Source organism: Molothrus ater, chromosome 14 (genome assembly GCF_012460135.2).
Source record: "Molothrus ater isolate BHLD 08-10-18 breed brown headed cowbird chromosome 14, BPBGC_Mater_1.1, whole genome shotgun sequence".
Lineage (NCBI taxonomy): Eukaryota > Metazoa > Chordata > Aves > Passeriformes > Icteridae > Molothrus > Molothrus ater.
In genome coordinates this window covers 13,109,189-13,124,329 of record NC_050491.2, presented here as the reverse complement: position 1 = coordinate 13,124,329, position 15,141 = coordinate 13,109,189, and the positions used below count along the sequence as shown (strand labels likewise).

The following is a 15,141-nucleotide window of genomic DNA, read 5'->3' as shown; positions in this document are numbered from 1 at the left end:
CCTACGTTGGAAAATATACTTTTTAGAATTTATTTAATGTCTTCCATGATTTAAAATATGTTACTTCCTGTTCTGGATTGTTTCATTATGTTATTGTGAAACACTCATGGCTGCTGTGTTTATTTCACCACGGACTTGTGTTCATTTCACTGAAGGGTAAAGCTTGGTAATGGGTAAAAGATTTTGCAATCCTGTACTGGGTGGTTCAACATAAATCTTAATTATCCACTTGACTTGCAACAAAAACATTTTTCTGTACTAAAGATCTTGAAGTTTGGCATGATACTGGGTGGTGATTACACATGGATTTGTTTGTATTATACAGAGGGGAAGTTGGGGAAAAAAACAAGGGAAGATGATATAGTGGATAATGTACATGATACAGTGGATAACGCACAGTACGAGCTGAAGTCCACAAAGAGCCTAACTGAATGAAAGCACATTAAGTAAATAAGAGGAATAAAGAACAAAGGTAAGAGCACGGAAGTGTTTACAGGGACAGTGTGTCCCATTTAAGCCGTGCTGCTGGGTGAGCAGGCGGTCACGCCTGGATGTTCGCTCGCAAACCCTGCTGCTCTGGCTCTGGGCGACCCTTCCAGCGGGGACCTGCCCGCGATGGGCGGCATCGGGGCGAGCCCGCAGGGCAGAACGCACGGCGGCCCCGAGAGCAGCGGGAGCCGGGAGAGGGGCAGGAACCCCTCCGGGACGGGGCCAAACCTCAGGAATGAGGTGCAGTACCATTAAAAACACCTCCCGCAGGTGAGAGGCGCCGGGCCGGCCGCTGCCCGGGGAGCCGGCGGCGCTGCCGGGCGGGGGAAGCAGCGCCGAGCGCCGCCGTACCGAGCCCGCCGGAGCCCGGCGTGCCGGGGCAGCCCCGACATGGCGGCGGGGGCGGGCGGCGGGCGGGGCGGTGACGCGGCGGCGGCGGCGGCCGGTCGGTCCCAGCAGCCCCAGCGCTGCCCGCAGTGACGGGCGGACAAAGGGGCGCCGCGCCAGCCCGCACCAGCGGCCCCGGGCGGGTGAGTCGGGCCGGGGGGCGACAGCGGGCACGGGGCGGGCGAGCGGAGCGGCACCCGCGGCCCGGCCTGGCCCGTCCCGGGCCGCGCGGCCCCACGGGCCGGGCCTGCCGCCCCTGCCCTCCGCAGGCCCTGCGGGAGCGCGGCGGGGCCGGGACGAGGAGCGGGGCGGCGGCCGCGCTCCGAGGCCCCGGTCTGGAGCCGCTTCCCCGCGGGGCCGGGGCTCGCTGCGGGCGGTGCGGAGCCGGCTGCGGGGCCGGGGGTCGCTGCGAGGGGCGGCGGAGCGAGGCCGGGGCTCGCTGCGGGCGGTGCGGCGGGGCCGGACCGGGGGCGGTGCGGCGGGGCCGGGCCGGCTGCGGGAGGCGCCGTTATCGCGCAGCTGCCTCTGCCCGTATCGCTGCTGCTCCTCGCTGGAGAACAAAGAGGATCAATTAAGAGTGTGCAATTACCGCCGTGCCCTGCCGGCTGCAGGCGCGGCTCGGAACGCCTTTGCTCCCGTCGCTCTCCCGGGGAAGAGTGCTCCCCTCTGTTAAGCCGAGGCGGTTTGGGGCCACGCAGCGCTAATGAGCGCAACACACGTTTAAAAATCAGCCAGTTTAGTGCATTAAACACAAGCTTAAAGTGGGGAAATGGAGACTAAAGCACACGTGCCCTTGAATGTCTTCTCTAGGATCCTTGCAAGCCTGTAGCAGAATGGATCAGAAGCAGTGCACAGCTGTTACTTAATTTTTCACGGCTTTTCATGCCTCTTAGTTGTATTTGAATATTTCCTTTTGTTAGTCATCTTTTCAGCATTTAAAACAATAATGTGGTCCTAATAAATTTTGCTGTCAGTGTCAGCATGACTTATGCATGTGGTCATCCATGCTAATAGTTAATGCTCTGAGACTGTTTCATTTTACAGCATCCTGGACACAAGTTATTGGTGACATTTCTCATCATCCTGTGGAGGGGTAAACAGTAGCAGTTTTGCAAAGAATCAGAGCAGCTCTGTGGGTTCAAAGGGGACCTTCCGCCTACTGAAATACTTTGTAGAATGTGTGCGCCTTCATAGATCAGCAAATTGAGGTGAGGTTAACCAACTTGCTCAAGGTCATGGAGTGTCAGTGACAGAGTTAGCAACAATGGAATCCAGCCATCCTGGCTGCTGGCTCTGTGCTCCCATCATTGGGTGACGCTCCCAAATAATTGCAGGTAGTTTAAACATTGGTTTGCGTAAGTGCACGTTGAGGCCTTCAAAACATTTTGGAGAAACAGAATGCTTATGCTGTGCTTCAGATCCCATGCTGCATTTGCATGTAGCTTAAAGTGATTGCTCAGTTTGGCATAGGAGGGAATTTTGAAGACTTTGTGGTTTATTTGGTAAATATGTGCTCAAAAAACACCAGTTTTACTGAGCATAAAGTGTAGAAAGACTTGTGTAGATTTAGGAGGTAGATCATGAGATGTAACAAAAGTAGATTACACTGTAATTAGGCAACTTTTAAATCAGCAGTGTGGAGGCATGACTGTAAAGAGGTTTTCTTCAGAATGAAGTGTTTACCCGATGACATTCTGTAGAGTTATTTGCAGTTGTTATGAAGAAAAACAACCAACAAATGCCCTGGGAAGCCATGGTGATGAGGCTGTTGGAAGTTAAAATGGGAACAAAAAAGTTCCTCAGTTGATTTATTTATTCAACAGATACTTGTTAAGTAAAAACAAATCACAATGGATGTTAATTCTGACCCTGGAGAGAAGTTACGTTTTGCTTTGTGTTTTTCTCTGTCAAGTTAAATTTATGAAGAAAGGGATTTCAAAGGAAACACTGGCAGATCTGTGCTATTGTGACACCAGCAGTATATATTTAGTAACTTAATGGAGGAAAGATCCCTATTGTGCTGAAAAAATACCAGTGACAATTGTTTGTCAGGACTTCAAAGGGAGCTGGGAAGTGAGCTGGCATTGTTCAGGTGTTGCACGCTGGCCCTGGCAAATGTTACCTGTGACAGATCCCTGCTCCTGTGGGAATTCCATCCTGGGAGAAGCCCATCTGTGCAGTGCAGATCACAGGCCTGACACCACAGATCCTGGGCTGGGACAGGTTTGCTTGTGCTCACCTTTATGTGCTGCAAGTAATCGTGGTGGCTGTTGACCACAAAATTTAGTGGTTGTGGTGCAGTGGGGATGCAGAAGAGCAGCAGCTGAGTTTCTGTTCATGAACTGTCTGGGGTACATGACCTTGTTCTCACCATTAGAGCTGCTCTGGGGTTAATCTGGGCAAAGAAGTTGTGGTGATACAAACTTCCTCTGTAGAAGTGTTGGCAGATTCTCGTTGATGGGAAAGATGTGCTGTTATCAAGAGTATCAGTACTAAACCATCACATCTCCCTATCACATGTGTGGTTTATCCATCAGTCTTTGGGAAAAGTGCTTTTACTGCTGTCACTTGGTGAGATGCCCCAGCAAGGTGACTTCTCAGCTAAAACCATTGTCTCAAAAAGGATGCTGGTTTGCTTGCCTAGGAATACAGAAATTTATACCCTGAATGACACTGCTGTGTCAGCAGATGTCTCTGCTATAGGCCTGCCAGATGTTGCTTTTGCAGGTTGGGGCGGTAGCTCCTCATCCAGCCAAGCTAAATAGGAAAAGGAAGCAATAACGGGATATTCTTTTTTGAGATTGGTGGCTTTCCACATGCAGGTTGTGGGATCCTGGGAGCTGTGCACACTGTTTTACACAGATGTGTAACAAAAATGAGCCTGTTGATAGGCATGGTGATCCATACCTCCACTGATACTGAGAATTGTGGGGTTTTGGACACTGGACACTTCCCACGGATGGAGCTGAAGAAACCGAAGATGTGGGATGAAGCCAGGAATTGGAATGAAACATGTGCAGTGTTTAAATAAAAAACTACAGCATCAAAATCATACTGATTATTATAAATAATAATTGAAAATTTTATTAAGCATAGTCAATTAAGTTGTGTAGCAGTAGCTTGCTCTTGGTTTAATGGTAGCTGCAAACATTTATTTGAAAAAAATCCCTTTTGTTAATGTAAAAATTTGCTTGTATTTCTGTTACACATGGCATGCAAAGTGTAGATAGATATGAGAACCAAAGATTCCAACATATTCTTACTGCATACTGCATTGAGCTAACTTTGGTATAAGAAATTTAAATAAATAATCTTCTGCCTATGACAAGCATCAAAAGGTATTTTGTATTCCTGTGTGCTGGCAGTTTTTCCACATTAGCTTTTCATATAGTCTTAATATGTTTGACTGGAACAATGAAACTCACTTTGCAATAGTGCATGAAGTTGTTCAAGAAATAGTACTTGCACTTGCTGTACAAAGTCATTCCAGAGTTTGTTGGTTCTTCTGAAACAAAAGGGATTCACTGTAATTCCAAGAAGCACTCAGAACCCAAATTGCCACTTAGGGAGCCATTTCTTTTTCTAGACTCTTCTTAATAAGGTAACAGAACATCAGCTTGGAACACTGTCATTGGGGATTTGTTTTCAGAATATTATTAGTAGCATTTCAGTGAAGTGGAAACAAACCTGTGCTCTGAAAAGGAACTGGATCATGGGGAAAGACATTCCAGTGAGATCCATGAACTTGAATTCTACAGGGATAATTTGCTATTTTAATAACTAAATAAATAAAATTAAAAGCTTAGTTTGTGAATAACAATCAGAATCTGTAAACCTGATGGTATGACAGATAGACTTTTGTAAACACATGAATGTGTGTCATGTTTCAAGTATGGAATATGTATCTGGTGCCTGCAAATGTGATCGTTGTGATGTTTAGAATGTGGAAACAAGTGTTTGTTTTTGATTGTCCATAGTGTTTGGGCTATTTGCTGCTAGAAATGTCAGAAGCTAAATTCTTTAAGGTGCAACTATCCAGTGTATTGAGCTGGAGAACAGGTAAAATGTACCTTATTCTAAAAAGCTCTATGGGAAGTGGAAATGACGTCTAATGAGTCAGTAGGAACTTTTTGTTGTTTCAATACTTTTTGCTATAAAGTTAGACCTCAAAGGACACCTTCAGTTTGATAATTAATCTATAGAAGCTGCAGTAAAATGTGACCTTCTTCATGGGAGGAGAAAGACTTTGTTCTCTCTGTCATGTGTTGAGTCAATGGTATGTGTGCTGAGGAGTCTGGCCTTAATTTTATTTTATGAATTACATTTGGGATTGTTTCTTGGTTGGGTCATTGGTTCTGGTTTTAGTTCTGGAATGTCACTCAAAATAAAACAGAACTGTGGGGGGTGGCAGAGGGAGAATTGTGATGATTGTACTTTGGTTAGAGGTAGTGGTGGTAGAAAACCTGTCATCTCTTAATAAAACAGTGAATCCCAAATCTGTTTGCTGTTACTCATCCCAGTCATTTTTCCATTCATGACCTGTAACTATGCAGTTGGAACAGGGAGTTTGATTTAAACAAGACATGAAGGCGTTCCCCATTCCATTGTTCTGAATCCCTGGGATTTGACGTACCTGGGTGCCTAGGTGAGGAGATTCCTAACTTGTTAAACCTCATCCAGGGAGGTCATCCCCACAGAAAGGTTCCTGCCCAAACAGTGACTCCTGCTGCCTCAGTGTCCTTGCATTTCCTCATTTCTGCCCTCGTGTTTCTGATGTGTTGCTGTCCTGAGGCAAGGATGGGATTTCTTTCTGCTGTCATTGTTTGGTTTGTGTTGCAAAGACCCAGCATAAGCAGCCCTAGTCATGATATACTGGACAGGTGCTTATCCATTTATTTTGTAGCAATTTGTTAAATAGATGGAAGCTCAGTGCAAATATTTTTTTCTATTTCAATATTTTTGAAGGAACATAAGTAGAGGTAGATTCATAATCAAGCATCGTATTTTATATTTTTGCACCTTTGTTAACTGCCTCAGTTTAGTATAGACTTATGGAAATAATCTTCTTGCCTTTTCTCTTTTTTTTCCCCTTTTTTTCCTTTAGAATTGCCAAAATGCTTTGGAATTCTTAAACGATTCAAAAGCTGAAGTCTCTGAGGATACAAAAGCATAAGAACACAAGAAGCAGCAAGGAGGATTCAGTGCCAATGCAGCAACAAAAAAGACAGCCAGAGTTAGTGGAAGGAAATCTTCCTGTTTTTGTTTTTCCTACAGAACTTATATTTTATGCAGATGACCAGTCAACACACAAGCAGGTGTTGACTCTATATAACCCCTATGAGTTTGCCTTAAAATTCAAAGGTGGGTTTCTTAGGTTAAGTTCTATTTAAGGGCTAGTTGATGATCTTGAACAGTCCAATTATAATTCATGTAAAAATCATATCTGTGACAAAACCACAAAACCAAACTCGTCTCTCTACATGTATCTGTTGATGAACTGGTGATGTATTAGTTCATGATTTGTTACCACTCCTGTCCTTTTCCTTGCAGTTCTTTGTACAACTCCAAATAAATATGCGGTGGTGGATGCTACTGGTGCAGTGAAGCCTCAGTGCTGTGTTGATATGTAAGTAGAAGTTCGTTGGGTTTTTTCCTAATATACAACATTTTATTACCTTAATTTCCTTTGTTATTTAAGAGGTTGTAAATGACAGCATGCATGTTATAATACATAAGTTGGATAAATATATGTTTTCCTAATCTCCTGTATATACTTGTGGTTCTGATTTTTGCTGTTCTGTCCCTCTAGAGCAGAGGTATTACAATACTGGAGATATATCTTTCTTTAATTTTGCCTTTGGGCATAAATAAAATGCCAGTAAATGCACCTTGTAATGTTTGTAAACCAGTTTGTAAACCAGGAGCAAGAGTAATATGAGCCTTCTCTGAGCACCTTTTTGTTAGAAATAACAAGAAAAGCAAAACCCCCAGGGTTGAGATTTGTTTGTGAGAAATATTTGTTTGCAGATTGACAAAATGGAAATGTATGCAGTTCTACTGAGCACATTTTCCTGGGCCATGTAAATAAAGGTAGTTTTGCCTACCTTTCACCCTGACCACCCATCCTCAGATCTCTGTGCCTGCCCTTTATCTCTCCTGTCAGGTCTTAGCCCAGTAACTCAGAACAGAAGGAGGCTGCCTAAGTGACCACAGTAATGTTCAGGGTCTGTAGGCTGCCGAAAGCTGAAGCAGAGTAGGTGTAAAAGCTAAAATAGACCAACTCTTTTTATCTTCTATTTGCCACATTATTTCTGTGGCAAATAGAATATAAATAATATACAGCTGAAGAAAATCCGAAGTACCTAAAAGAGCAGACTGAACTTTTTGAATAGACATTTTCCAAACTGTAAAAGACCACCTGGACTCTCTGTCTAACAAATGGCCATATACAGAAACCCTTTGTCAGATAAATAATAACTGTTCTTGGGGAATGGCTCTTTATTCCTATAGACTGTTTTCCTTAGGTGCAATTTGAAAAATTCCAAGGACTCATGAAATAGAAAGGAAGCTTAGAACATGGAACTGCAAGGTTTCAGTAAGCAGGGGCAACAATGCTAAAAATGGAACTAAACAGGTCAGACTATACCAGTGTACCAGTGAGCTATTCCATTCTTTAGAAGACATTTACACAAGCTTGATTACATTTGGTTAAACAAATGTGTTTTATTAAACAAAGGAAAATAAGACAGACACATGTTCCAAGGGGATTTTTCTGTGCAGCAAAACCCCCCATCCAACTCCAGTGGTTGCTGTCGAAGGACAGTGTTTACTGCTAGGATATGAGCAGTACTATGCAAGTGTGGCCATTTGCCAGATAAACAGATATTCTACAGAGCTTCCAATTATGCAATGATCTCTAAAAAGAAACAGGAGAATGTATCTGTTTATAAGGGTCTGCAGAAAATATCTCCTTGCTTGGCAGCAGATACATGTTCTCCTAGCACAGTGTTATGTAAAGATTCTGTTTAGGTTGGTAGCTGGTACCATGGCACTAGGAGTAGGAACACCAATTTAAAAGCAAGTGTTAAAGGAAGAAATCAGACTTGATCTGCTGTACTGATATGCTGAGAGCTGGATGAATTAGGGTTGTGGGGGCAAAAAGCCTTTTGTTTTAGTGAAGGCAGTTGCCCAGCCAACACTCCACTTGCTGGAAGGCTGTCACAGGCACTCTGCTTTGCCTCTGAAGTGACGTAAAACATCACTGCAGCCTCTTGCTGAGGGGATGACTCGGTCTCTGTTTCTGTGTTGAATAGTCCATTCAAACCAGATACCAGTTGCAAGCACTGGCTACGTGCTAATGCTTGTAGATATCTTGATGTGATATAGTTCCTTTAAATAAGGACTGAAAAACAAAAATCTATTTCTTGCAGCATTTTAATGTATATAGTATCACAAAGATTGGTTTCTTGAAGAATTTTAAGACTCCTATTCTGTGTCTCTAAGGGTACAGTCATTTTTCCTCCCTCATGAGATGACAACTTTCTTCTTTGTATGTGTGTTCTTCAGATCAGCTGCTGTTATCTTGGAAACTTAGAATAACCTTTAACAAAAAACATCTGGAAAAATAGTTGAAAACCTTATTTACCCTAAGAGCTGATAACAATTCAAAACCCAAATGCTGTAGCTTTTCAATGCTAGCTATGTATTCTCATGATGAATCACAAATGCAGAGAGGAGGCAGTTGAGCACAGCACTGCTCAGAGGTCTGTTTTGCTGTTGATCAGTGCTATTTTAAAGCTGTGCTTTTTATAGGTTCCAAACATGCTCTCAGTGGTGGGTTTCTGATTTTGAAAATCCCTAGCTGACTCTTGTCTATAGAGGGAATGAGTTTTGCTTCTGAGAAAGTAGAATTGCAAAGCTTTGAGCCTGGTTTCCTCCAGAAGCTGGACTGTTGCTTGCCAAACACCTGCCCAACTCCTTTCCTGCCCTGGCCACTCCAGTCCCCTCAATCCTTTTAAAATCACTGGCCAGCATCAAACAACTTTGATACAGGAGGAGGGGACATCTTTCAGGTCATTGATGTTTCATCAATTGGCAGCAGGGCCTCAGATTGAGGCAAAGATGTGCTTGGGATAAAGAATTAACTGTCCTGTTTGGCCAGGAGCATTTATATTTGGGAATTAAAGCAAGCATAGGGAGGGGAGAGAGGAGGTAAGATCAGGTATTCAAGAACATTGAGTGGTGGAGGAGGTAATGGAGGTCTGGATTATTCCAGTTTATCTGGAGGAGGGGGGACAGAGGGCAGACTTTGTGATAGAGGATGTAATTCCACAACAGGCCTGCTTCTTAGCAGCTCATCTGTTTGAAAATGTTGTTTTTCTGCAGTGTGATTCGTCACAGAGACGTTCGGGCCTCTTACTATGGTGTCATAGATAAATTCCGACTCCAAGTGTCTGAGCAGAGCCAGAGGAAAGCATTGGGGAAAAAGGAGATTATTGCTACTCTGCTTCCATCTGCAAAGGAACAACAACAACAAAAGGAAGAGGAGGAAAAACGAATAAAAGAACACCTGGCTGAAAGTGTCTTTTTTGAGCAGACTTTGTGTCAACCAGGTAACTGAAATCTTTTTCCTCTCCTATGTTCTGAATCAGTTTTGAATAGCTCAAGTGACTAGACTCAAAAACATTTTTTAAATTAAAAATAAATACAGTTTAAAATAATTTTTAAAAATAATTCATTTTTCTTACCTGTAGGACTGCTGTCTTTTTCACTTGAGGATGACAGTATTCAGGAACCCATTCTGACTATTCTGTTTATGCTGTGTTGATCAATCAAGGCCCTTTGCTGCCCTGTGTTTGTGTGTCATACCTTGGAGAGTGCATCCACTGTTCCTCTGGAGCAGGAGTTCTCATACAGACAATGGGAATTTATCTGTGAAAGGATGCTAGTTACTTTTTCCCTTGGGCTCTTTCAAAACATATGCCCCTTGTGAGTTTGTTCCAAACCCTTAATCCCCCATTTCCTGATGAGCAGGAAATATTGCCAGAACATCTTCTAAAGTGCTCCTTGTTCTGTGCCCTGTCCTTTGTCTGTCCCACAAGAACAGAAGAGCACAGTTGGTGGCTGAAAACTCTGCGTGTTTCATACACACACTGAGGAAGTGAATCAACAGTCTTGAAAACCTGGGCCAGACAGTTAAATGGAAGGGATAGGATATAAAGTGTCAAGTTGTACCTCAAATGAATCTAAACTGATTCTTGATTGTCTACATTCTTCTTACTTTTACTGATTCATACTGAAATGTTCTTATCGCTGTTATATTTTTCAGGACAACAAAAACCAATTCCAGAAAATAGATGAACCTCCTTGAGGGTATTCATGTTGTTAAATTGAATGTTTCACTATTTATACTGAGTTTGTTGGCTGGTGAAACACTTTTAATTAAAAAAAAGCCCTCATAATAGATATTAGTAGGATACACAGTTAAAGCAAACCCACAAAGGTCTCTGGGCTCACAGAACAAAATGTTCCTGTGATAGTTGATCCAGGACAGAGGGCCTGAGCCATCCTGAACAATCTGATACTGATCTTACTCCAAATGCTGTTTCTCTGCTTAAAAACCTCATTGACTGTGGTATGCTGTAGTGAAAAAAGAAGCAGTAAACAAAGAAACTGCAGTTTTGCAACCTGGAAATAAGATTTATGGCGTTAAAATAGAGCACATATTGCTAGTCACTGAGAATAGGAGAAGTTGGTAAAAACATTGGCTATTTTCCAGTGGGTCTTAAGGATTTGGTTCGAGGTATTCAGCTAACATGTTAACAGCTCTTTTCAAAGATGACACAGTGGGCCTTTGAGTAGGTTCCAGCTGTTAAATTGCAGGACAATAAAGACTGTGAAGGACTCTTTATTGTCTGTGGTTTGCATTTTCTTATTCTGATAATACTGGACTGTCAGAGTGGTGCACTCTCACAGTTCTTAAAGTAGGATTCAAATTTTACTGATTTGTGGCATCTAAACTGACTGGCTCAGGTATAGCCCCTGAACCCTGTAAAGAATGAAGGGGAGCTCATCTGGCCCAGGAACCTGTGCTCCTGCTGCAGGCAGGTTTTGTTCAGGAGGTGTGAGCTTTTCTGCCTGTGCAGGTCTTTTGGGTGCTCAGATTGATGGATTACTGATCACTGAAGGAGCATATCAAGGAATGGAGTCAGGATGCACAGGGAAACCTCAAGCATAGCTGAGACATCCAGCTGTCCTGAGTGTGTATATATAGCAACTGGGCCTGGCAGGCTCTGTTCCTCCAGAAGGGAGTGGTTTGGGAAGTCATGTGAAAACAAGTTCCAGCATCAGAACAGGGAGCAGCCTGCTCCACTGCAGAATGCAGAAGGTTTAGAAGGGTGGGTTTAAGACTTGGCTTCCACCCCCTGCAAACTGCAGAGCAAAAAGGACAATCTGAGGATATTTCAGCTCCCATGTACTGCAGACATTTTTGCAGAATATTTAATGTTTATATTATTTAGATCTTCCTTACAATTGGTGCTTTGTTGCTTTTCAGAAAACAGAACTGCCTCGTCGGGACCTAGTTTACTCACAGTCTTCCTTGGAGTGGTGTGTGTTGCAGCACTAATGCTACCTACATTGGGGGAAATGGAATCCCTGGTGCCTCTCTACCTCCACTTAAGTGTGAATCAAAAGTTAGTAGCTGCTTATGTTTTAGGTGAGTACTTTGGATTTTAGAAACATTTTCCTGCAAAATCTATGAGTTCGGAAAACTCTACCTGTCTTTGCCAGTGGCCTTGGGAAACTGGATGGAAACAAAGCACCACATTAGGTTTTGTTTTGCATCTCAGCTTACATCTTAATTTGTAGCCATGGTGATAGCAGGGTAAGTTAGTTATTGTGTTTTAGACCAGATTTGAGTTGATACCTATTGCACACAGGTCCCTACATGCTAATTTCAGCTTTATTTGATGATGGGCCAGTAACAGTCATCTGCCAACACACCTGAATGGAATGTGCTGTTTCTTACCCTTGCATTGCAATAGTTAATCTCTTGCAGAATGTAGAATGTGTCATTGTGTTTCTCTCTAGCCCCCTGAGCTGTTTTTCAAGGCTTGATTCTCAGCGCCTGTTTAATCAGGAGTTGATATGTGTAGCAGTAAGTTGTTGTAAACCCTGTCTGAGACCACTACCATGCCCAGTTCTTCCTGATTTGTAACTTGCTCCTGCATTAGCTAGCATAGATGAGTTGCACATTTCATTTGTTATGACTATTTCTCTATAACTGTTTCAGATTTGAAGAACAGTAACACTAAGCTCAGTTCTCCTCTCCCACTACCTGGCAGAAATGAGGATTTAAAGGAAAAGAGCTAGGCAGCTCCAAACTGATAGCTAGAGGTGAGGTAGTGATGGGGAAAGGTGCAAGTTCTGATGGTTCATGCACACTCTGCTGACTCACAAAGGTCCATCTGCTGAAGTGGTTTGAAATCTCACTTGTGGCTCTTTGCCCAGGCTGATGCTGATGGATTCTCAGATCAGGACCTTGCAGTACTCCTCACTTGGTTTTTATTTCTGCTTTTGAAAATTACTCCAGGTTCTGCTGGTGTCAGCTACAGTTTTAAACCTCTTGACTTTATACATTTGCAAAAGCTGAACCTGTTTGTAGATTCCCTATGAAGTTTTGAGAGGTTTTGACTTCTTTGCTGGCAGTGCTTTTAGTGTTCATGGACAGATTCTTTTGTGTGCAGCTCTTGCTCATGTAGAAAGTCAATTGCTCTTGAGAAGTTGAAACCACTTTGTTCCACAGGGAAGTACAACTGGATTGTGGAGCATTTAATTGGAAAGGGTGGTTATACCACACAAACAGGACTCTGTGATATTTGAGAAGGATCTGATTTACAGAAATGAGTTAAACCCTTTATTGTCTCAAGTCCCTGTACAAGTGGTGCAGGCTGTTCTGCAGAAGCTTCTGCTGTTCCTCTGAGGTGATGGAATTGATCCAAGCTAAGGATCCAGCAGCTGTGGGAGCACTGATTGTCTGAACCAGTACAGACCTTAAGAAATAGCTGAGCTGTAGTTCCTCTTAAGGGATAAATGGCTGATCTAATGGAAGACAGTGCTTCTGCCCTCACCATTTTCATAAAGTAGCCAAGTTCCATCAGTATGGAGTGGCAGGAGATAAAACAGTCTCAGAAATGTCTTTATCCATGGTGAGATCTGTAGGTTTTAGCTGAGCTTTCTGCAGTGAAAAGCTGTTATAGTGACATCATCTGAGCCTGCAAGAAAGCGAGATTGCTCAAGAACTGATAAATTGTTATTTTGATGTTACATAAGGCTGGAATTCAGGGAGCCCCTGTGTTCTTCCACCTACCTCACCTTGTGCAATATAACCCATGGCTAAAAACTGCAGATTTGTACTTTTTCCTGTATCAGCATATAATTAAAATGAACTTTTCAGTGTTTCATGGGTAGGTTTATTAGCCCCTGTTTCCTGTTTTCATCTGCTTTTAATAGTTTTTAACCTCTATCAGAGCTGCCTTTTTTTTCCTCCCTCTCTAAAGGTCACAACAAAGAGTCTGTTGAAAGCTCCCTCTGCAAACTGATAAGGAAGCTTAACATCTTTGTTGAAACTGGTCTTTGATCAGTTATTATTCAGAGAGCAGAAAAAAGCCTTGGAGCCTTCAACTGATCTGCCTTACTGATGATTCAGCATTTGGATGACACTGCCCATAACTGGCCCCCATGAGGAATGGGGTTTGCTGTTACAGTTAGCCCAGTCAAAAGTTCAATGTTAAGATTTTCCAGCAGAGAGGGCAATAATTGTTTGGAGTATTTCTATCTTCTTTGACATTCAGTTATTAGATGCACCACATGTCAGCATTGATTTTTGACTATGTCAAAATTTGGAGCAATACTTCTAATATTTAAGTGTGTACATAAATGCATTCTGCATGCATTTGTGTACTTCGACCATATTTTCTGGCCTGTGACAGGGTAAACTCTTTATTTTAAATGTTTTATTTTGAGTGAAATAGAAGTATTTAGTTCTTAATTCTTGTCTTTCAGGTCTCATCACCATGGTTATTTTGAGAACATGAGCAATGAGTTCATAGGATGTCAAACACCTTACTGTATATTCACATCATGAATGTGGACTGCCTTTTACTCCCATTTGGCTCATTAAGATGCTAGCAAAACTGTTCAGTGATTTAAGATACCTTCAGAAGTGTAATATATTTTAACTGTGTATAATAAATGAAAGACTCAAAGCACTTGGTGGTGCTTCTGTAACAGACAGCTATGAAATGTTCAGTGATACCTGTGAAAATAATTTGAAAAAACTTTTATATCTATGCCTACTGTAAAAAATCCTTATTAAAACAACATTTGTTATTTTTAGTCTATGTTCACATCAGTGCGTGATCACTATAAAAGCAAACTGTCTCCTGTAAAAACGCTCATTTGGTTTGTGGTTGTACCTGCTGAGGCTGGCACATAACACTTCTGTATATACATACCAAGGGGTGAGAGTCGTGACTGATCATTGAAGAAAATGAAAAATTCCATCAGTGGAACTGAAATAAACCATGAATTTTAGGTGAAGAAGTAATTCTCAAATTTCTTACTTCATCATTACCAATATGTCGTTGAGTGCTCATTTTCTTACCTGGGGAAATAATTTCTTGCAACAGTCATTTTGTACCACAATTACTAGACAATAAAACCAAGTTCTGTAATCAGATCCTTCATTTCTTAGGGATGCATGGAAGTGGCATTAATGGAAGCTGAACTCATACTAATACAAAATTAATAATTTTCTCTATTTTAGAGACCAAACTAAGTGAAATAGCAAAGGCATTTCTCTACATCCCTCCCCCCCACAGCTACCACAGGAACTTCTTTTCTATCAGAAACTCCTGCTTAAATGCCAGTTTCATATTTGAGGTGAACATTAATCTTGTTTCATACAACAAGTATTTCCCTTTATTTGACATTTCATTGTCGAGATGTTAATTCTAAAAGGGCAGCTATTACTGCATTGGATTCATACAGACAAATCTTTGTTTGTAAGAAGTCTATAGAGTATGCTCTGATATGAATAATAAAGTTTGGAAATCAAACCTTTCCCCCTGCATGTTTTGGGTCACTTTTCTGCTTATGCATGGAAATACAAAGAAACCGTGCAAAAAAGTGTTTATTAAAAAAAACCAAAGAGAAGTTGAAAAAGTTGTTAACCACTATGTTTTTTCTTATACAATGCTACTC

At 42.2% G+C, this 15,141-nt stretch overlaps 1 protein-coding gene across 2 annotated transcripts; it reads left to right on the top strand.

The window, feature by feature from the left end:
• Positions 1-914: 914 nt before the first annotated feature.
• Positions 915-15,001, top strand: MOSPD1 (motile sperm domain containing 1). 2 transcript variants are annotated; one of them, XM_036402102.2, is made up of 6 exons: positions 915-1,019; positions 5,981-6,237; positions 6,427-6,502; positions 9,262-9,488; positions 11,432-11,593; positions 13,942-15,001. In XM_036402102.2, the coding sequence occupies exons 2-6, from the start codon at positions 6,084-6,086 to the stop codon at positions 13,971-13,973; spliced, it is 651 nt and encodes a 216-aa protein (XP_036257995.1). In that variant the 5' UTR covers positions 915-1,019; positions 5,981-6,083; the 3' UTR covers positions 13,974-15,001. The 2 variants fall into 2 exon arrangements, with proteins under 2 accessions (XP_036257995.1, XP_036257996.1); XM_036402103.2 differs by lacking the exon at positions 13,942-15,001 and adding an exon at positions 12,170-13,927.
• Positions 15,002-15,141: the final 140 nt, after the last annotated feature.

Coding starts and splice junctions, on each gene's coding strand:
- MOSPD1 (XM_036402103.2), top strand. CDS start 6,084: ATGCAGCAACAAAAAAGACAGCCAGAGTTAGTGGAAGGAAATCTTCCT. Junction 9,489..11,431: donor GCAGACTTTGTGTCAACCAG/GTAACTGAAATC, acceptor GTTGCTTTTCAG/AAAACAGAACTGCCTCGTCG. Junction 11,594..12,169: donor AGTAGCTGCTTATGTTTTAG/GTGAGTACTTTG, acceptor TAACTGTTTCAG/ATTTGAAGAACAGTAACACT.